The sequence below is a fragment of the Engystomops pustulosus genome, chromosome 11, assembly GCF_040894005.1.
Source record: "Engystomops pustulosus chromosome 11, aEngPut4.maternal, whole genome shotgun sequence".
Classification (NCBI taxonomy): domain Eukaryota; kingdom Metazoa; phylum Chordata; class Amphibia; order Anura; family Leptodactylidae; genus Engystomops; species Engystomops pustulosus.
Genome location: NC_092421.1, coordinates 23192496 through 23218651, shown reverse-complemented (window position 1 = coordinate 23218651; position 26156 = coordinate 23192496). Strand labels below are relative to the sequence as shown.

Below are 26156 nucleotides of genomic sequence, written 5' to 3'. Positions count from 1 at the left end.
TCTATTGATCTAGAAAAAGCTTTTGATAAGGTGTTGCATAAATTTATGTTTGTGGTTCTAGGGAAAATGGGCATCCCTGCTAAGGTTGAAAGCCAGGTCTCGGTCAACGGTAACCTCGGCCCTCCTATCAGCATAAGGTCCACAGTAAGACAGGGCTGCCCCCTGTCCCCACTGCTGTTCACATGTATAATGGAGCCGCTGTTAGCTTACAAAAGGATAAGATTGTGGATGGGCTAATCATACCTGGGAGTGGTGGAACACAAGTCAAAAGCTTAGCATACATGGACGACGTGGTGTTTATGGGTTCCTCTAATTGTCATATTGATAGAGCAAAGTGTTAATTGGACCAAATGTAATTTTTGTAATTTTGGTAAAAAAAATGCCCGATAGGATTGAGAATGTTCCCACCGTAGACGAAGTATTGGGTGTAACATTTGATGCTGATCTAAAGAGCAAGACCAGTTATGCCCAACTAGAGAAGAAGATTGACCAAAATCTCTCCTTCTGGAAGCTGAGGCGTCTTTCTCTTAAAGGGAAAACTCTGGTAGCTAAAGCAGTGGTTTTGCCTTTGCTCCTCTATGTCGCAGTTATCTTACCTCCTGAAGTACTTTGGGTGAAGAAAATAACCCGAAAGTTTGAGGAGAGTACTTGTAATGTCTAGATGTGAGTTAGGGGAGGGATGGATTTCACGAATGTAAGTGTTTTCTTAAAACTCCAATATCTACTGTTAATTTACAAAACGGTCAAGTCTGGGAATGGAACTGCCCATATGATGAGATACTCTGCAGGCTGGCTTTTTGTATGGTGGCAATGGGTCGCTAAAGATCTAACAAAACCTGTGGCGTTGCGCTTACCGCGCTATTATGTAGCTCTGAAAGTCTTTGTCGAAGAAAGACATCTCAATGTCATCAGAGAACCGGTAAAAGATAGAATCTGGGATAAATTAAGAGAAGATGAGCAGCTGTGAGATGTCCCACTTCTATACCCCCGGAAGAGTCCAGGAAAGTGTGGAGAACATTTAAGGCTCCTGGAGTTCCAAACAGATATCTGGAGATTACTTGGTTGGGCATGCATCAGGTTCTGCCCACACGTGAATTTTTGAAAAAGAGAGGGGTAGCTCATGTAGATACCTGCCCGGGGGAAAACTGTCATGCGACTGAAAATTGTTCTCATGTCTCTGTAAATTGCTCCTTTTCTAAGATTGTTTTTTTAATGTTATGTCCATTATTCAGTCTTCTAATTTTAAGTTTGAGGAGTTTTTTTCAGGATTGTCTTGACCTGTTATGGATATGGATTGTCTTGACCTGTTAAGAAGGATATGGATCGTAAGTCCTGCATTATGTTTTGTGTTTTTAGGTCTGTGATTTGGGATGCTAGGAATGTTTTGTTATTTTAAAAACTTGAGTGGAGGCCGGAGGATGTTGTTAAATTGTTTTTGTCCCGTTTCATGTTATTTTCCCTTATGACCAAAAAAGATGGGGTAAAGATTTGGCAGAGTCTTATTGGTATTTTAAAGAATGGAATAAAAAAATTAAAAGAAAATGGAAAATTGGAAAATTGGATAACTTTTCCTTACACAAACCTTTTCAAATATTTGCTGAAAGTGGAGAACCCCTTTAACTGAAAGGTTTACCATGAAAACTCTGCCTCGCTATGCATTGTGCCATCTAAGCATAGAAGCGGCCTGCTATTTCAATATATGGAGAATGACTGTATATGCCTGAGATATGTACTACAAGATTTGGGCTGCCAGCAGAAAGGGTGAAGCTCTCTAATCAGCTATACCCTACTCATTCAAATCTACTAATGTATGGGGGATGCTTGTAAAGGTTCAAGGAGCTTGTGACACATTAAAAAGAGAGAAAGGTTTGATGCATAATTTATTAAGTTTTTAATTTGAAAGGCGTTTAGAAGGGGCTGACAGGTTCCTTTTAGGTCATTTAGTTGGTGGATGAGCATGAACAGACACAACTCTTTGTTATGAAATGAAGTAGCAATGGCGCTGGGTCACTACTGTTTATTGATGGTGTGACTGAAGACCGAAACGAATGGATAAAATGTAGCCGGATCAGGTGGGTGAGGCCTAACACTAAAGATGGACTATGATCCAAAACATGCTGCAAAAGCAACACAAGTTTTTTTAGGTAAAAAAGTGGGATATTGTCATGAGTGCTCCCGCGATCCTTGTCTCGGATCGCGGGCACACCCGTGGTCCTCCGTGTGCCCCTGCTGAAGCCCCTGCGCCGGACTCACCTGCTATTCCGGACTGCCACGCGCACGCGCGCTGGATGCCGAAAATTTAAAGGCCCTGCGCACCGCTGATTGGTGCACTGGCTGAAAACCTCCTGTGTTACCAGCGATCCTCTGTTTTGCTGTGTTACTGTGTTGCTGTGTTTCTGTGTCACGCGTGCCTGTGTTCCTGTTTCCATCTGCTTGGACCTCCGGTTGCTGACCCCGGATTGGACTTGACGTTGCATCTCTGCCACCTGCCCTGACCCTGTGCCTTTGCCTGGACCCGACCACTTAAGTTGAGGGGTGGACCTGAACACGAGACTGTTTTCCGTTAAGGTACCTCGACCTCAGCTGCCAACGCAGGCTAGTCGCACCAGTGGAACGACCTGGTGGTACGCTGCCACAGCAAGTCCGTGCCGCTTTGCGGTGGGCTCTGGTGTAGACCAGGTACCTCTTAGACTCAGGTCCCAGGTGTCGGCTAATACCACCTCCTGCGGTGGTCCAGGGGATCCACTGATCCTCACAGATATTAGGCAGGTCTCAGTTCACTTGTTCAAGAAAAAACTTTACCTCAAACTTGGTCATGAATACAATCATAAGGTCCTCTCAGGCACTTTACATATCAAGAAAGCAGAGCAGAACTTTTAATACCGTATATCAGGGGCGTTGCTAGGGTGGTAAAAGATTCGGGGCACGGGCCCCAATGCATGTGTATTGCACTTTCAGTAATGCCCCCTCCTGTACATAACCTTCTCACATGTGGTTGTGCCAATAGCAAGGTTACTTCTGGTATATACAGCTACAGAGAACAAAGGAGAAATCCCCATCACCACATCTTATGTTCCTCATTGTTCCTACATCTGTGTTCCCTGGCAATGTTATCCTGCTGCTGCCCCTAACAATCTCCCCAAATACTGTAAGGCTGCGCTCACATGTTTGTCTTGAATTTAAACAAAACCTGGTGCGTGTTACCCATCACTTGTGTATTACTGGAAAATATATGTGATCAAATCACGGTCTGTCCTAGAGCCCCCCAGTAAGTAATGTCCTCACACAGCCCCCCAGTAAATAATGTGCCCCACACAGACTCCCAGTAAGTAATGTACCCACACAGCCCCCCCAGTAAGTAATGTGCCCCCCCCAGCCCCCCCCCAGTAAGTAATGTGCCCCACACAGACCCCCCAGTAAGTAATGTGCCCCACACAGACCCCCAGTAAGTAGTGTGCCCCACACAGTCCCCCCAGTAAATAATGTGCCCCACACAGTCCCCCCCAGTAAATAATGTGCCCACACAGTCCCCCCAGTAAGTAATGTGCCCCACACAGTCCCCCCAGTAAGTAATGTGCCCACACAGTCCCCCCAATAAATAATGTGCCCACACAGTCCCCCCAGTAAATAATGTGCCCACACAGTCCCCCCAGTAAATAATGTGCCCCACACAGCCCCCCCAGTAAATAATGTGCCCCACACAGCCCCCCCCCAGTAAATAATGTGCCCCACACAGCCCCCCCAGTAAATAATGTGCCCCACACAGCCCCCCCCCAGTAAATAATGTGCCCCACACAGCCCCCCCAGTAAATAATGTGCCCCACACAGCCCCCCCCAGTAAATAATGTGCCCCACACAGTCCCCCCAGTAAATAATGTGCCCCACACAGTCCCCCCAGTAAATAATGTGCCCCACATTGCCCACAATGTTCTCCCCCTTCCCTAGTCCCTATCATGTTTCTCACCTCACAGATGCAGCTCTCTCTCTTTCTGTGCGCTGCTTTCCCCTGCAGGTCATGTGATCATGACATCATCACAGGTCCTTCAGCCTCTGGAACCCCCGGAGGCTAGGTCCTTGCAGGGGAAAGCAGCCCCTGCACTCGTTCTCATCATGATCTGTGTCCTCAGACACAGATCTTGATGCGACGCCCCTGCCGTATATACTCATGTGGATAGAAAGGCAAACAAGGGGAAACCGAATAGCGCTCATAGAGTAGTAATTCTTATTCAAATATGGGTGGTGGTAGTAGATAGAGAAGGAGAAACAATTGGACTGAGGCTCACCAGACGGGGTTGTGCTATCTTAGGCACAACACTAATAAGCGTTTGGTAAGCCGTTGGTGGGTGGCGAGGTGCTGCCTTCAGACAATAGGTATCGGGACTCGGTTGCCAAGACGGTCGTGATCAGGATATGTAGAGGTAGGCAGAGAGTTGTCTGTTGTGGCGCACTCCCAAACTCAGGTATGGTACATCATGGTTAAAGAAGCATTTATTTGAAAAATCTCGGGTCACAACGCGTTTCGGAGTAACTAGGACTCCTTTCTCAAGTGGTATGAGACTGAAAACGAAGTACATTTACAAAACACACAAATAAATAAATAAATGGAGCAATACAATTTTTTGAAGAAGGAGATAGTAAAAGTGCTTGATATCAATGAGTGTAAAAAATAGCAATGGTACTAAAATATGGGTTTTGGTAAATATATAAATCAGTAAAAATACATATGCAAATTATTGCTTGTTGAGCATATGATAAATACTGCATTGCTAAGAGGGTAAAAAAAATTATACAAACATTATTTCAAACAATATTAAAAAATATATAAAAATAGAACCAGATCGTGATCTGAATAGATCAATTGATGAATCAATAAATGCAAGAACAAATTAATAGGTGAATCATTTATAAATTATAGCGATTAGAAAGAAAGGTGGATTAATTAAGACATAAATAAATGAATATATAAATAGATAACTAGATAAAAAGGTAAATAGATGTGACTTTCAGATTATTTAAAATAAGGGAACCCGGTATGGTAAGTATTTGTGTGGAAACGATCCTTGTCCTACCTGCAGCGTGGGGGGTATGAAGCTTGTCCCGCTCGCTAGCGGGAGGCGCAAGGGCGCCAGGGTTAATATAGTATTCGGGAGGTGGGAGTCGCGCCACAAGTGAAAGTTGGCGCATGCGTGTGGGGAAGGGAAACCAGAAAAATGGCCGCTAGGTGTAGGAGCGACATATTGTGTGGATCGTGCGCATACAGCGAGCCGACTCGGTCAGTAAATTCTGAGAGGAATTTGCTGGGATTGGATGCTTGGCAGAGCTCTAGATAAGTGTGTAAGAGACGTTTTGAATGAGAATAGCAGGTACAAATGATTCAGGTGTGCGCATTAATGGATATAGCTTACAGTAAAAGAAATTAATATGAATAAATAAATAATTAAGTGGTAATTGATGGTTTGTGGTGAATGGGGGAAATTTATAAATGAGTAATAACCTCATTGATTAGGAATAGTGTGATGGCTTATTGTGGTGTTATTACTAGGGAGTGATATCAGAGGGTAAGAGAAAGGGGAAGGTCACAACAGACAACTCTTTACCTACCTCTGTATATACTCGTGTATAAGCTGATTTTTCAGCACAAAAAAATGTGCTGAAAAATCTCACCTCTGCTTATACACGAGTCAATAAGAAAATAAACTTGTATACTCACCCTCCAGCGGTACTGATGCTCAGCGCGGCTCCTCTTCTGTCTTCCCTGCGGCTCCTCTTCTATCTTTGGTCTTCTGTAACAGCCGGCAGAGATGCGGCCATGTTATCTGCCGGCTGGTGCATACTATGCCGCCCTAGTATGCGTCGGCCAGAAGAGCGCATGGCCACGTCTCTGCCAGCTGTTACGGAAGATCGAAGAAGAGCCGCGGGGAAGACAGAAGAGGAGCGCATCGGGGTCGCCGGAGAGTGAGTATATAAGTTTTAGTTTTTTTTGGATTTTTTAAAGTGCTGGGCTGGCAGGCTGTATACCACTGGAGGCTGGCAGGCTGTATACCACTAGGGGCAGGCTAGCTGTATACCACTGGGGGCAGGCTGGCTGTATGCCACTTGGGGCAGGCTGGCTGTATACCACTGGGGGCTACCGGCTGTATACTAATGGGGGCAGGCTGGCTGTATACAACTGGGGGCTGGCAGGCTGTATACCACTGGGGGCTGGCAGGCTATATACTGGGGAGGGGGTGTGTGGCCAATGCATTTCCCACCCTTGGCTTATACTCGAGTAAATAGGTTTTCCCAGTTTTAAGTGGTAAAATTAGGGGCCTCGGCTTATACTCGGGTCGGCTTATACTCGAGTATATACGATAGATGTATATTGGTAAAATACCTGATATCCTGCCCCCCACACTACAAAATACATGAGATAAAGTGGCCAGCCCCTATAAGGCCAAAAGTCCCACAAAGAAGTAAAAACCGAAGACTGCATCACACAGTACCAGAACCAGCATTTGGGGACATAATTGGGTTCCAAACATAATATTCAAAATGAACATTTTATTTTTAGTAATGTTAATTTGTCCAATTACTTTTGAGACCCTGAAACGAGGAGGAGGATTTGTAGAAAACTGGTTTCAATTCCTAAACTTTTAGGAATTAAAGGACATCTACCACCAGGATGAAAGACACTATGCAAATGAGCTTGAGGGGCTTCGGGCTCTGTCAACACCTATGGAACCTGGAGCCCCTCAGGTACATTTGCATAGTCATTCATCCTGATGGTAGATGCCCTTTAAACCTGAAAGTCTACACTTGTTGTTTCATCTCAGATCCGATATGGAGACAGGCGTAGCCCACCATGAAGAGTGTCACTGACCAGATAGTCCTGGACCTCTGTAGCTTTTAGATTTGGGTGTATCCAGACTACGGAGGAGACATTAGCATATTATTTTAAGAGTGGATTGATGTTTATAAGCAAAGGTGAGCAAATAAAGATGGAGAAGACAGAGACCATGTCAACCAATTAACCACCCAAAAATCCAAGGATAAATGACATCATAGCCAAAGGAAATAAAACCCCAGACAAAAGTACAAGCAAAATTGCAAAGATCTTATCCATTTTTATGAGCATGCTGCGGATATTACATGCCGCCATCAGATAGGGCTAGGTCTTCTTTATTGCTTCACGATGATGTTTGTGTCTGGTAAAAGCCTCTTCTTGTTGATGATTTAGTTTGTCCTATAAGAATTCTTTCTAGATAAAATCTCTCTAGCCATTGATTCACATTGCCCAGCATGCACCGAGGCTGTGCAGAAACATTGTAACAATTGTAATTGCGTACTGTAATTACATATGTTAATGAATGTTAACAAAAGGATGGGGCAGATCAAATTCTTCCAATGGGGGATAATCCATAGGCCCCATACAGTACATACTGTGGTTATAGAAAGTATTCAGACCCCTTTAAATTTTTAACTCTTTATTTCATTGCAACCAATTTGAAACAGACATATCACATGTTCATAAAGCACTCAGACCCTTTGCTCAGTAGAAGCACCTTTTGAGCTGCTACAGCCATGAGTCTTCTTGGGAATGATGCAAGTTTTTTACACCTGGATTTGGGCTTTACTTATGAGGAGCGGCCTCCATTAGCATACTCTGAGCACATTCTAAGAGTAGGGAATTGTCGTCCAGTTGTCACCTATGGATAAGCACAGTGTGGGCAAGTAGGCAGGGAAAGGGGTGATGGGTTTGCCTCTGCCATAAAGCTCCGACTGGTGGTGGCTGTTGTGAAAGTTAACTTTGCAAAACTTTCTCCCATCTCCCTACTGCATCTCTGCAATTTAGCCACAGTAAAATTGGGATTCTTCTTTACCTCTCTTACCAAGGCTTTTCTCCCACTATTTCTTAGTTTGGCTGGACTGTGCTCTTAAAAACATTTAGTGCTGCAGAAATTCTTGTGTAATCATGGCCACATCTGTGCCTTTCCACAATTTTGTCTCTGAGCTCCTTAGACAGTTCCTTAGACCTCATAATTCTCTTAGGCTTTGACATGCACTTTGAGGTCTTACATAGATAAAGCGTGTGCCTTTTCTAATCAAGTCCAATCAGTTTAATTATACAAAGTTGGACATCAATGAAGGAGCAGAACCATCTCAAGGAGAATCAGTAGGAAATGGACAGCATGGGAGTTAAATATGAGTGTCACAGCAAAGGGTCTGTATACTTATGACCATGTGATATTTAAGTTTTTCTTGTTTAATAAATTACCAAAAATATCTACATTTAAGTTCAGAGAAAGTTAGTATTTTGCAATGAATTTAGCATTAATATTCCATCGTCTGGGAATAATGTAATTAACAGACTGGTGCAGGGCAATCACTTTATTAGAAACATGATGACCATAAATACATATACATATTAATCTACAGTTTACATCAGACAACAGGATTATGCATTGGTAAGAGAATTTGGGCTTCCAATCCTTAGCAGTTATGTTTAGTGTGACTTTTAACACTCTGCTACACTGAATAGGGAATATGGGCGAGAGTATATGAAGGAATAATCCTCAATGAGAAAGGAGACTGCCACTGCCTGGTTCATCCCTATGACTTCTCAGCACATAAAAAGCAGAAAGTGGATAATAACCAGTTTTAGTTATATAATATTTTTTCAGCTCCTCCTGACCTAAAACATGCAGCCTGCAGATAGGACACTATGTACAATATGCTTAGTTCCTCCTGCTCTATAACATGCTGCCTGCAGATAGGACACTGATCAATCTACTCGGCTCCTCCTGCTCTATAACATGCGGCCTGCAGATAGGACACTATGTACAATATGTTCAGTTCCTCCTGCTCTATAATATGCTGCCTGCAGATAGGACACTGATAAATTTACTCGGCTCCTCCTGCTCTATAACATGCTGCCTGCAGATAGAACACTATGTACAATCTGCTCAGTTCCTCCTGCTCTATAAGATGCTGCCTGCAGATAGGACACTATGTACAATATGCTAAGTTCCTCCTGCTCTATAATATGCTGCCTGCAGATAGGACACTGATAAATTTACTCGGCTCCTCCTGCTCTATAACATGCTGCCTGCAGATAGAACACTATGTACAATCTGCTCAGTTCCTCCTGCTCTATAATATGCTCCCTGCAGATAGGACACTATGTATTATCTTCTCAGCTTCTCCTGCTTTATAACATCATGCCTGTAGATAGGACACTATCTTCTCATCTCATCCTTCTCTAAAACATGCTTCCTGTAGATATGACGCTTTCAGGGGCGTAACATAGCAGACTTTTATACACTTTTTATACACTTTTACAAACATACATACATGTATACACTCATGCGCGCTCACATTTATATTCTCATTTCACACTTAAATATACAGGGTGAGATTTATCATTGTTTTTTTGGTATGTAAAAGTCGCAAAGAGGGTTTTTGCTGAAAAGTTACACAGGACTATTTACTGGTGCAACGTCGTGCAAAGCCACATTTATGACTTGCAACTTTTTGCAACAAAGTCACTCCAGCCCCCTGCTGGTGTATGTGCTGAGACTTTTGGTGCATTTTGCGCCTTTTTGAAAGGAAAATACCGGACACATATAGAACATAATAACATTTATTAAAGGGGCAAAGCTTGATGAGCAGCGAAGCTCCAAAGACAGACATAGATCTGTCCCAAGGAGCCTGTCTGATGATATATATTACCCACTGTATACAAACATCATATTATTACACACACAGTATATACACACATACAGCATAAACATGCATACATACAGTACCATATACAGATACGCATCATATAAACACACACATACAGTATATACACCATATCCGCACACATGACACTGCTGGCCCCCTATGGCTACTGCTCTTCTAGTTTCTCCCCTGGAAGTTATGTACAATCTGCTCAGCTCCTTCTGCTCTATAACATGCTACCTGCAGATAAGACACTGGGGCTTATTTATTAAGGGTCCTGCGGATTGCACTTTTGTCGGCTTTTAGAAATTTTTGGGATTTGTGCCGCTGTGACAGGTATTTAGAAGGGAATTGTGTCACACGTGATCGGATTTTGGGCGTCGGGCCGTCGGACGGTCCAATGGATGGATGAGCGCGGGATTTAACTTTAAGATTGTGTCGCAATACATGCACCGGGAACAAGAAGGTGAACTTCGGCGGACCTGAGCGGGGAAGCAACAGATGCAGGAGATCGGGCGCATGATCTTAGTGAATCGCGGCAAAGTTCATTCTCATTGGAAAACACACAGCGGGGATCGCGTAGGACCGGGTAAGTAAATGTGCCCCACTATGTACAATCTACACAGCTCATCTTGCTCTATAACATGCTGACTGCAGTTTACATGAGATTCACTGAGATACTTTCCCTATAAACCAGGTCCAATAACGATAGAAATTCCAGTCCAGTTTTCTGCTAGAAGCCAGTAGTCCACAGCATTACATATAAGGCTATGGCTATATTCACACTGTTTGTAGGGCTACCCATCATGTTCAACTATTGAGCTATTGTTGCAATTAAGAAATTTCTTGGAGAAATTTTATCAATCCAAATGCACCAGAATTCAGGCTTCTTTAGGGTTAGACCCTTATTTTTGCCTTGGCCAAAAAAAAGAGCAGATCTTAAAGGGAAGGAGCTAGTAAATCTTCCCCATTGCATTGTGTACTGCTGAAATATCCAGATGTGAGATGTAAAGTGATGGATGCCTCAGTTTCTGTTTCTGGTGACTATAATTAGTAAGAGAAGCACAAATCCTTAGGTAGTTGTGAAATAAAATACATTAAATATATAACTTTTATATATAATATGGAGGAAAGATCATTTAAAGGGGTTGTCCGAGAGTTATGAAAATAAACTAAAGGTGGCTAGAGGGGGCTGCTTAAAAAAATAAAGATCTACTTACCTTCCGGTGCCCTCCGGTGTCCCACGCTGCTGTCGCTCCAGTCCAGGCGCCGTGTAAACAAACTTGGCCGCCGGAGCAGCGCTGGACTCAGCTTCCGCCCGGACCCGACATCCTTCTGGCCCCCATACACAATGATGTGAATAGGGACGGGTAGGCGTGACGGCCACGGCCGGCCGGAAGCTGAATCCAGCTCTGCTCCGGCGGCCATGTCTGTTTACATGGCGCCCAGACCAGAGCAACAGCAGCACGGGAAGGTAAGTAGATCTTTATTTTTTTTAAGCAGACCCTCTGGCCACCTTTAGTTTATTTTCATAACTCTCGGACAACCCCTTTAATACTTCAGGTGAGCACATTTATATTTCATAATTTCTGAATTTCCGCAGGAGATCCGATGGAGCCTCAGCCGACCAACGGAAGCGGAGAAGACAGTAGGTCATGTCAGGGCTTCCTGTGGTCAAATAAGAAAGAATAAACTATTATTACATGACAGAACAAGTCTACAAGTCTAATATATTGTGGCAGATTTACTTTCCCGGTCCATTCGCGATCCAGCGGCGCATTCTGTGTGGAGGATTCGGCTCTTCTGGCGATTCACTAAGGCAGTTCCTCCGACGTCCACCAGGTGTCGCTGCTGCGCTGAAGTTCATCGGAATGCACTGAACTTCACCAAGCCGGGCCGAGTGCAGGTAAGTGCGTGTCCAGCGACACTTTTTTTAAAAAAATGTTTCGGTTTCTCCGAATCCGTCGGGTTTTCGTTCGACCACGCCCCCGATTTCCGTCGCGTGCACGCCGGTGGCAATGCGCCACAATCCGATCGCGTGCGCCAAAAACCTGGGGCAATTCAGGGAAAATCGCCGCAAAACGGAAAAATTCGGGTAACGCGGTGTAAAAACGCAATTCGGGCCGTTAGTAAATGACTCCCAATGACTTTAGAATAAGTAGTCGGGGTTTGTATTACGTCTCAGGTAAAAGTCAAACGATACAAGTAGAACGGTGAAATCCAGTGTATGAGTAATAAAGCGCTAGGAATTCCAGTCCGATGGGTGACATTTAAGAAGGACCTGTCACACACCAAGCGTCGTCTTAAAGACCACATTGATTGAATACTTTATTTAATTGTGTTGTTACCTTCAGGACTTTTAGGCGACAGCAAATCAATATTTTCTGGTGTTTTCTTCAAAAGGTGATTCTCGTTTTCATCACTGATCTGGTTTTTCTTTTCTTCCGAGTTAAATGAAATGTCATCATGTGTTTCACTTGAAGATTTATCTGGGGCTTCCAGCATTGCTTCCTTCTTGTTCTTTACAGCCCAATGCATTGACTAAAAAATACAAATAAAAAAAAAAATAAATTCTTTGGTCATGATCTCCTCTCTTTTGTACAATTTATTTGTTTGTTTGATATATTACATGAACTTTTGAAAGTAAGATTGTAGGAAAAGAGTAGCAGCAATACGATGTGCTTAAGTGGGTGTCCCATTTCTAGGCACTTGCAGACCAGAAGAGTTAATAATAATTCCTTTATGTATATAGTGCTACACAGATCTTACAGAATCAGAAGAATTGGAGTCCCGTGACTCTTATTAACTACTTGTAACATCCATGCCCGATCGGTCTTCAGTGCCATCATTAGTCCGTAACGTACAAATGAGGGTGCACTGATCAATGTGATTTGGTTTTTAAGTTACTTTCTGTTCTTACTAGTCTGAAAACTACTTTATTTCATTCCTGACTGATTTGATTGATTTGTACCACACCCATCTGTCTCTTATTGATTTTGCTCTGGGTTTTTAATAGTTAAGTTAGCTGAGATGGAGACATTGGGGCAGATTTACTTACCCGGTCCATTCGCGATCCAGCGGCGCATTCTCTGCGAGGTCCACCAGGTGTTGCTGCTGCGCTGAAGAGCATCGGAACGCACTGACGTTCACCGAGCCATCGTGGGTGAAGGTAAGCGTGAGTCCTGCGACACTTTTTTTTTAAAAATGTGGCGGTTTCTCCGAATCCGTCGGGTTTCCATTCAACCACGCCCCACGATTTCCGTCACATGCATGCCGGCGCCGATGCGCCACAATCCGTTCGCGTGCGCCGAAATCCCAGGGCAATACAGGGAAAATCGGCACAAAACGGAAATATTCAGTTAAACCGTCGCAAAAACGCAAATCGGGCCCTTAGTAAATGACCCCCATTGTTCCTCCACTAACACTTCTGCCCTGGCGTTCAGCTTTGTCTGGATGTCAGGAAACTGGTCCAGTCATCCTCCGGACTGGGACTGACATCTCATAGAAGGTTTGCCTGACATATACTATAGTCTTGTGTTATACTTGCTGGATTTAAGGGGCGGATCAGGAGAAGAGGAGAGTTCCCAGACGGATGCATGAATGAACTGAACTGCTGATAATCCATAGAAGGTTATTTGCATAATGTGGGTACTAGGTTTTTAAAAGTTTTACAGTACACACTGATATGACATTGACATGTGCTGGGGAGAGCATTTTTCATCAGTGTTGGGTTTTAGGTGACAGGTATTCTTTAAGCATTTTGCTACTTCAGATGGATAGTAATTAGGCTAATTGGCTTCCTTTGACACAGGCAGGGCTAGATTTTGTTTCTTTGATAGAAAAATTAAAGATTGGATGCAGCACAATGTTAAAAGCTTATATTTTATAGTATCCCATATAGCCAACAATTTCTGTAGCAGTTGATGGTAGCCCACTGTACGCTCACAGTGTTGGCCTGGGGCACCACTGGCCCACCATAGATGATGACTCGTACCTACCCTCGATCCATAATGGACATTATTCTGTGCATTATCATTAATTTCTATTCATGCATACTATCTGTCAATTATCATATAAGAAATAACTTAAGTGGCAAGTTATTACTCCCACCACATCCTCAAAAAATTGTTCCCTACAAGGTGTTAAAGATATTACACTGGTCTTGAATGCCATCTTACATACTGTCAGACATTTTAAAGACTCAGCATTCATTTCACACAACTTTGTGTAATAAAAACTAAAGTTTGGGTGTGCCCCTCAGCACACAAAGACTTAGCGCTCGCTAGTACCACCTAGTGGAAGGTATCCAGGTGAACATCTGGACATTTGGTTTATGTGAAGACAGCCAATGGTTCTACATTCCTTTGTGTGCTTACATCCAATAGTGTTAGGGTGAGAACACCCAATTATAGTTGCTGCTTTCCTAATTACATGCCTTATGTAAAGTGCCTTATGGTTTTCTATAAATGTCGGTCCCTCAATAAACTTATCAGTCTTGTTGTGAGCTAACTTCCTGCAAGGACAGGTTTTGTCTTTTCTTTCAAGTTAGTCAAATTCCAGTGCTGGACACAGACTCATTTAATTCGGAACTCACTTTTGCAATGTGGACGAGGATGGTTAAAGCCTCGTGAATCAAAAGACCCTTATGGTCATTTCTCCCTTATAAAGGCTTTGGGAGCCCAATTCTATATGTGAAGCCTGTGCCCACAGGAGTATCCTCTGGTCTTCCAAGGGGTCAGTACAACCCTGCAAGTGCATGCATGTGGGATTTAAAGGGAATCTGTCACTAGTTTTGGCTATACAAAGCTGCAGACTGTCTGTGTGTCTGTCTGTGTAACCATACCTGTCACGGGTGCTCCTGCGACCCATCGCCTGGGTTTCAGGTGCACACGTGCCCCTCTCTGTCCCCCGGGATGTTCCCGCCTTCTAGGGTGCATGTGCGCCACCTTCAGTAAATTTAAAGGGCCAGGGCGCCATTAATTGGAGCTGGCCATTTTCCGAAAAAGTACTTAAACCTTCCCCCTACTACACTTCCTGCCGGATCTTTGTGCCTCACAGCCTTAGAGAAAGCTTCCTAGCGATTATCCTGCGTTCCTGTGTCTCCTGTGTTTCTGTGTATTACTGTGTTCCAGTGTGTTCTTGCTCCTGAGTCCTGTGTTACCAGTATTCCTCTGTGTAGCTGTGTTTCTGTGTTGCTGTGTTCCCGTTCCCATCTGCCTGGACCTCCCATTGCTGACCCCTGATTGGACTTCACGTTGCATCTCTGCCGCCTGCCCTGACCCTGTGCCTGGACCTGACCACGAGACTGTCTTCCGCTAAGGTAGCTCGACCTCGGCTGCCACCGCGGGCTAGTCGCACCTGTGGAACTACCTGGTCATACCCCGCCGCAGCAAGTCCAACCTACTTTGCGGTGGGCTCTGGTGAAGACAGGTCCCAGGTCTCGCGGTGGTCCAGATGATCCACACATCCCGAATCCTGACAATACCTTTGTAAGTAGAGATGGTGCTAAAGCTCTTGTAAGAGTTCTGGTTGGATCTTTCAGCCTGAAGAGCTTCCTGCTCTCTACAGTAGTTACTCAGAGCAAAGGGTCGGGCTGTGAAAACTCTTGAGGCTGAAAGACCTGTCCCACAACACTTCCAGAGCTGAAAAACTGGATTAAAAGTTCAAGTTTCACAGTACTGCTGCTACTTACTACACACACAAAGGTATGATTCCACATATCTGCAGTTTATTATTGTCAAAACGGATGATAGATTCCCTTTAAATTCATAGAACATACTTGTATTTATTAAGATTTCTTAGATTTTTGTGTTGAGACTGACGGATTCTATTTCTATTTAATAAAAAGTAAAAGTTAAAAAGGGATAGTACATCTTAAATGAATAAGTAAAAGGTTACCATAGTTTAACATAACCCACATGTATATTACAACGAGGTTTGGATTAGGAAATGTTTATTCCCAATGTTCAAAGACCCGGAATACCGCAACAATTTCATCTAAACAAATTATTGTGAAACTGCACACGTTGCATTCCCAACAAACACATGTGCCAATGGCTCCCCGCCTATTCCTCCCCATTGTCTATAGGGTCACATGACAAGTGGGACATGTGTATGAAATTAAGACTCAGGCAGCTTGAAGTCATAAACATTGGATTTGTGGTTAAATTAGGCAACCCACTGTCCCGTTCTTGTTGACTTTTCCAGAACGCTCTGTATTATGTATAAATCTAAGGTGACCTACCATTTTTACTGAATCACTCAAAGCTTCCCATTGTGGAAATGGAATCATGATTTTACTCCGTCTCCAGTGGTCATAATGTGCACGACTCTCTTCATTGGTTAGGGTGTCTTTGGCTTGTTGAAGTTTTTGAAACTCTTCAACTACAAAAAAAAGTAGGTATTGATAACCAAATTGTCACCCAGAATATCTGTATGACACAGAGTACATAATGGGGATGGTGTCCCAACTCGTCCTGTATGATTTTTGTAAGTGGACGTTAATAAAAACAAACTCTATACTCTATACTCTGTTTTCTTCAGCGTCTGCATGTTGTGAAGCCTTGTTGTGAAGCTTTAATTGTATCTTTAGCATTACCTGGCTCCCTACCAGCAGTGTGTGGTGAGTCCTGGGTGAGGCAGTTCAAATGAGAATTCTTTGCTGCAGTGAGCTAACATACGTGACTGGGAGGGGGGAATACAGTAGAGACTGAGGGAGGGGGAAGGCTATGAGTGAGGAGGAGGGAGGAGGGATTAAGGAGAAGATGACTTGTACCATTTGAACATTTGAACTGCCCCCCTGGGACTCACCACACACTTCTGGCAGATGTCATTAAATCATTAAAAATCTGGGGAAATCAGGTTACAACAAATGCATTTTTCAAATAAACATGCCAGAGGCCTTGGAACCTGTCATCATGTAAAAATGACCTTCTTGATTACAGGTTCCCTTTCAAGATTAACATCTCCATCAATTAATCAGAGATTCATTTAACAGCTCCCCAAAGTTTTTATCACAGATTATCTGACTGGCAATTCAGAATCATTGCGGTGCTTCTTCTGTCAACTGGTGTCCCCTTGTGCTCCTACAGTCTGATACTTTTATAAAGATAGCAGACAATTTTAGAGGTGATTTAGAGATTGTTTACACAAAAAAATATCTACTTTTTTTCTTACATTTTCTGAAATTGTAGGATTGTATCTGTCTCTGATATTGCAACTTAATTCTAGTAAATGAGGCCTGGGCAAATCTTTTTTAGTTAATCGACAACCGACTTTAAAATATTTTTGGAAATTATTAACGACCCAATTGGTCAATGGTCGATGTCAGTCATTGGGTAAAAGGGTAGAGTACCGTATTTTTCGGACTATAAGGCACACCGGATTATAAGGCGCACCATGAATAAATGCCTACTAAAACGTCAAAGTTCATATATAAGGCGCGCTGGATTATAAGGCGCACCTGATTATAAGGATGAATGACCAGCAGGTGGCAGACCTGTGCACAGTTCAAGGCAGCTGTTGTCTGTAAGTACAGTTCATATACAAGGCGCACTGGACTATAAGGCGCACCTGATTATAAGGATAAATGACCAGCAGGTGGCACACCTGTGCACAGTTCAAGGCAGCTGTTGTCTGTAAGTATGGTTCATGTATAAGGCGCACTGGACTATAAGGCGCACCTGATTGTAAGGATGAATGACCAGCAGGTGGCAGACCTGTGCACAGTTCAAGGCAGTTGTTGTCTGTAAGTACGGTTCATATATAAGGCGCTCTGGACTATAAGGCACACCTTTGATTTCTGAGAAAATCAATAGTTTTTTTTGTGAGCTTTATAGTCCGAAAAATACGGTAGTTGGTCTTGGGGTGCATAACAAAAAGATGCATAACAGGTTCACGAACAGACATGGCCCCGACTCTACTCCTCGTAAAGAACATTTGCATATAGATAAAAACTGAATTTTTTTTATCCAAAATAAAATATTGCAGTTAAACATAATAAGTCTAAAAGTTTGGAAATCTTGTAAAATGCCCTATGCAACACTGTGAAGTGTTTAAGAATACCCTTTAATTTGTGGATATAATTTTCAATTATTATAATAAACATGAATGTTTTACCTGCTTTTTGGTTCCCTGGATGTTTGTCAGGATGGCATTCAAGGGCTCTGACTTTATATTCTGTAATAATTTGTTCGACCTGATGGAAAAACATACACAGTCATTTGCTTGTGACGTCTCTCTATATAAATAAGCCGTCGTCCTGACTATTCAAACAAGCGTAAGCCTGACACTTTCTGACAATGGTCGGCTATTTCCCTGGAGCGGCAGGAGCTTGTCATGATTCATCTTCCTCCTCTCCATCCTTTGTTATTATAGTCATGTTTTCCCTTAGTCACCGTTACCTACCTCTTAGCAAGTGTAAAGTTTAAGGCTGTAGAAATAATAACCTCTGTGAACACTGCAGAACGTAGATGAATCCACACAGACGTAAGAGCGCATTTTCAGGATTCTCTTTACAGAAGTATCTATGTGACGTCCGTGCTTCACCCAAGACTTGTAGCGGATGACATAGTCAATATAACAGAGTGTATGAACATAGTAAAAAAACACAAGACCAAATCTATCCAAGCCAAGCAGATAGGATGAAGAATAAAGAAAACTCCGTAGCAAGTTTTACTCTGCTTTGGTAATTGCATATTTTTGGTCCTCTTTTGCACCACATTTTAGATTTGCTTTTGTTTGAAGGAACTATGCATGACCTAAGAAGAACATTATAACCTATGGGCGGCACGGTGGCTCAGTGGGTAGCACTTCTGCCTTGCAGCGCTGGGGTTCTGGGTAGGAATTTGTATGTTTTCTCTGTGTTTGTTTGGGTTTCCTGCGGGTACTCCGGTTTCCTCCAAAACATACTGTTAAGTTGTTTAGATTTTGAGCCCCATGGGGACAGGGACCAATTTAACATGCTTTGTGCAGCGCTGCGTAATCTGTGTGTGCTATATAAATAAAGAGTTACTATTATTATAACCACCTTTTGCAAAGAAATGTCTTAGTGTCTCCCTTAAGTCCAATTCCATTTGGTAAAAAAGAAAAAAGAATTTCTCCTGATGTAATTTGAAAAATCTGTCAGGGGGGGAGGATAACTATAGTGGTAACAGCTGCTATGGGACCTGCAGTGTTAGGGGGCCCATCATCCACCCTGATACACTAAATAATGGAGGATTATATAAAGGATAATATAATATGGATAATATTATAGGACAATATGTATATAACAGTAAATAGCATGAATCAGAAAGTCAGATAAGAAATGTCAGGGGAGAGGGAGGGGACAGCAGAACAACATGACTAGGGATCTCTCATCTCTAATTCCTGCCATCTACCTCCCCTATCTGGTCAGCAGCCTCTGGGACAGATCTGTGTAAGTGTATAAACGTATATATCAGTGCATAGATGTGTGAGTATACAACTATCTATATTTTCTGAGGGGGAAGGGGAGGGGGGGGGGCTATTCAAAAGTCTGCTATGGGGCCCTGGCTCTGCTAGTTACGCCCCTGAAATCTGCATATTATAAACTTTATTAGGAAGACTCAGTGGAATTACTATGTAGACCAAAGCCAAGAGGCAGTAGTAGTAGTGGCCAACTATTAACTAGGCAACTAATTTGGCTCAGGCCATGATTACAGGTCCATCTCCTTAGGAGGACACGTCAGGGTGCAGATGTGTTCTCAATGAATCACCATCAATGTTGTTATTTCCGGGTAAATATCAGCTTTGTACATCCGTCTCATTCACTAGAAAGGGGAAACAATATGATACTATGATAGTGAGACAACACTGCAACATTCATCACTACTTATCAGATCAATGAATCACCCACGTCTTCTTATAGACCATGGTAACCAAATATCAAAGATAGGGTCTAGCTACAATATTTGTAGCTGTAAACATCTGGGAATCAGAAAAAGGAAGGATGAAATGGGAAATATAAAGGTATGACTATAATCAGTGGCGTAACTAGGAAAGGCACTCACCCCTTAAAAAATATGCATACAGTATATACACATCCATACACTTCCATATATACCCATGCATCATGTACATAGACATACAGCATATACACATCACATATGCAAACACATTTAGAGCATATACACATAACAAATACATACATATAGCATATTTACACCAAATACCCCAGATGTCGGGGCCCCCTGACACTGTGGGCCCCATAGCAGCTGCTATGGCTGTTACCCCTGTAGTTACACCCCTGACTATGACTATTCCTCCATTTCTAGTTTTGGGTAAAAAAAATAAAGCAAAATCTGTAGCAAAAACTTCACGTGCGTCTCAAGACTTTGAGTTATGGGAGAATCAACTGCTTTGTTATTGGCTTCATCCAAAATTCCCAATGACTTAACTATATATGACATTTAAATATCCTCCTTTAAGTTTTGGTTTACTTCAAATTGGAAAACCTTAAAAAAATTCCTTGTTTATATCAGTCTCTACATTCTACAGCAGGTTGTTCTTTTCATCTGTTATATTGTCTTCTGTTTTCATTTTTATGTGCAGTTTTTTTTTTAACTTTTTTTTTTTTTTATAAAATATATCCAAAAATAAAGGTTAGAAAAATATCTATTGTGACGATCACAACATACAGGTCCAAAGGACAAGGTTCAGAATATTGCGTGTGGCTACTTTGAAGATATCAGATACATGCAGGTGTTCTTCTTTTACATTGGTAATATATAGTAATACAGTATATTATAAAAGGTCATCTACAACATCACAAGCACAATGGATCCCAATGATATCACATTAGAGCCGGCTTCGCCATAGCTATATTTGCATATCCTGACATTTCCAGGCACAGCAAACCTAAGAGTAATAACCTCTTGTGAATAATAATAGAGCAGCAGAATAGATAAGATGGACACTGACCGTGGAGAGCTCATCACAGCCCAGCAGAGCGTAATAATCCTCCCCCACAGCCTCCTCAATGCTGTTCAGAATAGACTCCATGTGTGTGGCAGGATGAGCAGTATACACACCCAGCTCCGCTCCTCTTCACTTTATACTGTTACGGGGGGCTCCCCCAGCCCTTGTGTTAGATGGGCAGCGCCGCACTTGTTGCTTGCTATTGGCACTTGGAAGGGGGAGAGGCTGTTCCATTCGCAGTGAAGCCTGGGAGTTATAGTTAACAAAAAACACCGCTTATTACGTCTGCTTGTGTACAATATGAGAGCGAGCTGCTTTGTGTTATGCTACTGTATGAGTAGGAGGAGGAAGAGGTCATTGACTGATTATAGTCAGCAGAAAACAAACATCTGGCAACCATTCTACTATCATATTGTGATCTGTAATTCGCAAAATTTGTAAACTCACCCATACACAATCCATTGCTTAGCGTAATAAGTATATGCATCGGAAAATGTGCATAACAAAATGTATTGTTAAAGGGGTATTCCCATTTCGGCAAAGTAATGTTATCGTTTGTATGACGAAAAAATTATACAATTTTCCTATATAATAAATAATAATAAATCCTTTCTTTATATAGCACCTACAGATAACGCAGCGCTGCACAGAACTTGCCAAATCGGTCCCTGTCCAAATGGGGCTCACAATCTAATCGACCTACCAGTATGTTTTGGAGTGTGGGAGGAACCCGGAGGATCCGGAGGAAATCCACGCAAACATGGAGAGAACATACAAACCCTTTGCGGATGTTGGCTTGGATGGGACTTAAACCCTGCAAGGCTGTATTGCTAACCACTGTGCCACCGTGCTGCACCATACTTTTTGTATAAGTTCCTTATGAATTTCTAGAATGATGAATTTCTAGAATGATGATTTTTTATGTCCAGTGGATAGAAATCTGACCATGGTCACACAGGTGCAGGGCTCGTTATATCACACAGCTCTGATTCCTCTCTGTGATATAATGAGCCGTGCACATGTGTGACCATGGTCAGATTTATATCCACTGGAAATAAACATAGAAGCTTTCTATAGAATGACAGAGATCTAGAAAATCATGCGGAATTGATCTAGAAAGTATTTTGGAAAACTGCATAACTTTGCATTAATTTGCTGAAATTAGATAACCCCTTTTTAACTAAAAGTGAGGCAGGATCCTGATACACCTCAGGTGGAGCTGTCTACTTCTGCCTCTGCAGTGTGAACCAGCTGATCAGCTAGTAATTACCTATTCTATCCTGTCTTTTACCTGTTATCAGCCAGACATTCCTGACCATAAAAATCGCAGATGGAAGGTCATGTGATCTCTATCTGTCCATGAACAATCACCCTGCCAGGATCTTATGTTAGAATTCTTGAATATAAGATCAAGGTCCTGGCAGGGCGATTGTTCATGGACATATAAGATTACATGACCTCCATCTGCGGCCATTTTATGGTCAAGAATGTCTGGCTGAGGAGGTAAAAGACAAGAGGGTTCAATTTGCATATCAAGAAAGTGGTACAGAAATTTTAATAGATTTATATTGGTAAATTTTCTAATATCCTGCCCCCCACACTTACAGGAACTATATTCCTCATAGTTTCTATCACACCTGTGTAATATCACCTCGGATTAGGAAAGCTCCACAATAAATTTTGGCTGTGGTCCATTGTGTCTAAGACACAAGTGATATGTAATGCAAGGACTCCCCTCTTACCCGCGGATCATTATATATCACTTGGTACGTGTATTACGGGTGAACCACGGTTGTGTGCTACTAGCCCTATAATGCCTTGTCTCATACTAAATGTGGGGCATCAATCCGCATTGTATGTCAAAAGATATGTCCTCCATTTTTTAAACTCAAAAAACCACCAGTAGAGTTTTTCTATTGATTATGCAATTGCTGGGTGTAGTGAAATTCCTTTGAAAAAGCATTTTCTATTTACTGACATTGCTCTATATACAGCTTCAAAATTACAGCTTTTATCTATGTTCTCAAACAAACTAGAGGTCAAACTAACCAAATGCCATTTCACTAACAGAAAGCACATCAACATTTATCTGAAATCCTTCATTTATTTATAATTCTTTATTTTGTAAAGAGACAGAAGTCAGGAACGAAGACCCCAAAGCATCAGGATAAAATGAGAGAAGTACAATATGACATATAAGCGAAAGAAAGGTTTGAGGACAAGGACCAATATCTCCATCCGGGGCCATGTATGTGCCAAGAACCGAGGAGCTGAGGTCCTCCATGGGCATGAGGTTATTGACCTTGGCAACTCCCTGTTGTGGGTGGAGCACTATGTTTCCATAAAATCGGAATGCGTCTGTCACGGGTGACCCTGCGATCCATGTCTCGGATCGCGGGTGCACCCGTTTTCCGCTGCCACGTGGCTCCCCGGCACGGACCGATGTCGCAGGTGCCACTTCGATCCATGTCGCGGATCGCGGGTACACCCGTGCTGCGCTATGTAGTGTGCATAGCACTCACCTCTACCCATTCCTGGTCCAGCTCTGGTCCCGGTCTTCTTTGTCCTGGCTCCCACTCCCGTCCAGGACTAGGCCCACACGTGCCCCCGCTCTCTAGGGCGCGCAGGACGATACTCTGTGATTTAAAGGGCCAGCGTCCTTCTGATTGGCGCTGGCTAATCCAGCTTGCCCTTCTAATCCGGCACCTCCCTTCACTCTCCGCCGGATCTTCAAGTCATTTCCCTGAAGTGAAAGCCCTCCTGTTTCCTAGTGTTCCAGCGTTCCTAGGATTCCTCCGTGTGTCTGTACTCCAGTGTTCCTCCAAGTTCCCGTATCCCTGTGGCATTCCTGCATTCCGGTGGTCATCCCGAGGTCCTGCCATGCTGAGGTCCTGCCATCCTGCCGAGGTCCTGCCATCCTGAGGTCTGTTCCTGTGTCCAGCTCCGGTTGTCCTTCTGTGTGGTTCCTACTCTATTGATCCGTCCCGATGTGACATCCTGTGGTTCCTGTTTCCTGCTTCACTACCTTGGCTGCCACCGCGGGCTTAGTCGCACCCGTGGAACGACCTGGTGGCCCCCTGCCTCAGCAAGTCCATTTCGCTTTGCAGCGGGCTCTGGCGAAGACCAGGGGCAACTTAGACTCTTGTCTCGGGTTGCCGCTAGTACCATCATCCCCCGCTGTGGTCTGTGGTTTATATTTCCAGATGTTCATGATGTTGCAATAGCGTAGGAGAAGCAAGGGGAGACCCAAACCAATCGAGTCTCCACAATTCACAGAAATTAGCTGTTGTTATTATTGCTTAAAACACACAGCAAAACAGTAAAGTTCCTTCCAACATTTATTAGGGAATTTGTGGAAAATGTCTCTGTATCTGTGGAAAAATTGCTTCTCGCTTCTTGATAGCGAGAACTAATGGAAGTACGCTGGCACAGCTCAAATATCCTGGTCTATTGTTCAAACAAGAGGGAGTTTTTCAAGTCTGTTTGCTACTGGGCTGCATACACTGGCCCTGGGGAATCAGGGATGGATTGCAAGCAAGAGTGAGCCAAGGAATATGTGTGGCAGATGTTCCCTGTAGCCAAGTGCAGGCTCTCAAACGAAGTCTTATCGCAACTTAATTGTAAGCAAGGAGGCAGAGACGTCAGGTAATGTTGTTGGGTCCACGAATCACCAAGAGAAAGAGGATCCAAGAGGCTGGAGAAAGATTGAGTTGTGAGCCAGCTAGAGTTGTTCATAAAGTTCTCCACCCTAAACTTACCAGCAACCGTCCATGGCATGGTCCTCACACCCTGAAGAGAAATCTGGATATCCAAGAATCATAGAAAAGGGGTGACTTCAATGGAAGCATCAATGGTAAATTCAGTGCGTAGTTTGGAAAGGTCAGGCAGCATATTGATACATAGAGGCTTATTTACTAACGGTCCCGTGGCCCCATTTTTGGTGGGTTTTCCAAAGTTTTCGGGGATCGCGCCGCTGGGCAGGCATTTAGAAGGAGATTGTGTCACACACGATCGGATTTTGGCGCATTGGCGCCGGCTTTCATGAGACAAAAATTGGGGGGTGCGCCGTCAGATGATTTGACGAATTCGGACTGAGCGTGGGACTTAACTTTAAAATTGTGTAGCAACACATGCAGGAAATCGAGCGCACAATGTAAGTGATCATGAGTACATGATCGTCAGACACTCCGTATTGCGGGAACTCCGTCAGCCGGGTAAGTAAATGTGTCTTATGGATTTTTTTTTTTTTTTTTACTTTCTTTTTATTTAAGCATTTTGCTCAATTACAGCATATAACATTTCCACAATGTATGTTACATTGCCAAACAATCACATGATCGCATCGATAGTAAACATTCCGGCAAGATCCCACCCTCTTCCTGCTTGTGCATCTCAAGTAATGGGAGAAAGGAAAATAAAATTGAAAATTGAGTTGAGTTGAGTAAAAAAATCAAAAGAGCTGAATTTCTCCCCCAAAACACCTCATGTACATGCCAACAGGTCAAGTACTGTAGACAAATCGTTTAGGTGCCAATTTGTAAATTCAAACTGGACCTTAATTTGCTGTTTAGTCAATTGATAAACAATAGAGATGAGCGAACATACTCGTCCGAGCTTGATGCTCGTTCGAGCATTAGCGTACTCGAAACTGCTCGTTGCTCGGACGAATACTTCGCCCGCACAAGAAAATGGCATCTCCCGCCATTTTGCTTTTTGGCGTCCAGAAACAGAGCCAATCACAAGCCAGGAGACTCTGCACTCCACCCAGCATGACGTGGTACCCTTACACGTCGATAGCAGTGGTTGGCTGGCCAGATCAGGTGACCCTGGAATAGACTAGCCCCTGCCTGCGCTGCTCGGATCATTCTGTGTCTGGATGCCGCTAGGGAGAGAGCTGCTGCTGGTCAGGGAAAGCGTTAGGCTGTTCTATTAGAATAGTGTTAGGCAGGAGTGATTCTACAAGAACCCAACAGCCCTTCTTAGGGCTACAATAACGTTATACATTTTTTTTTTATTTGCAGCTAGTACCATATTGTGAGGAATTTGCAGGAGGACTTGCTACCGTTGTGTTTAGCTCTTAGTGACACACATATCCACCTCAAACACCAAAGTGGGACAATTTATTAGGGGTTTGATTTCAATTAGGCACAGTCTGCCAGTTTCTTTTTATTTTACATTTATTTTTTGATAACTCAGCGTCATCTCATCTGGCATAGCAGTGTGCTTTCATAGTTGGCTAGAAAATAGCCATAGGAGAATCCAAACGGCTTACTTAGGCCTACAATAGCGTTATATATTTTATTTCTGGTTGATCTGCTGGTGGCTGGCCTTGCTGTAGTGCATCTACTACCATATTGTGAGGAATTTGCAGTGAGACTTGGGACCGTTGTGTTTAGCGCTTAGTGACGCACATATCCATCGCAAAGACCGAAGTGGGACAATTTATTAGGGGTTTGATTGAAATTAGGCACAGTCTGCCATTTACTTTTTATTTTAGGTTTATTTTTTCATAACTC

The 26156-nt window shown here is 43.1% G+C and overlaps 1 protein-coding gene across 1 annotated transcript; it reads right to left on the bottom strand.

Moving 5' to 3' along the window:
• Nucleotides 1-8352: 8352 nt before the first annotated feature.
• On the bottom strand, nt 8353-20792 carry DNAJC12 (DnaJ heat shock protein family (Hsp40) member C12). The gene is made up of 5 exons (XM_072131163.1): nt 20644-20792; nt 17821-17899; nt 15947-16086; nt 12051-12243; nt 8353-11370 (listed from the first exon to the last, which is right to left on the bottom strand). Exons 1-5 carry the CDS (start codon nt 20722-20724, stop codon nt 11276-11278), a joined length of 588 nt encoding a protein of 195 aa, XP_071987264.1. The 5' UTR covers nt 20725-20792; the 3' UTR covers nt 8353-11275.
• Nucleotides 20793-26156: the final 5364 nt, after the last annotated feature.

Coding starts and splice junctions, on each gene's coding strand:
- DNAJC12 (XM_072131163.1), bottom strand. CDS start 20,724: ATGGAGTCTATTCTGAACAGCATTGAGGAGGCTGTGGGGGAGGATTAT. Junction 16,087..17,820: donor TCCAGGGAACCAAAAAGCAG/GTAAAACATTCA, acceptor TTTTTTTTGTAG/TTGAAGAGTTTCAAAAACTT. Junction 12,244..15,946: donor TGAGTGATTCAGTAAAAATG/GTAGGTCACCTT, acceptor TGTATTTTTTAG/TCAATGCATTGGGCTGTAAA.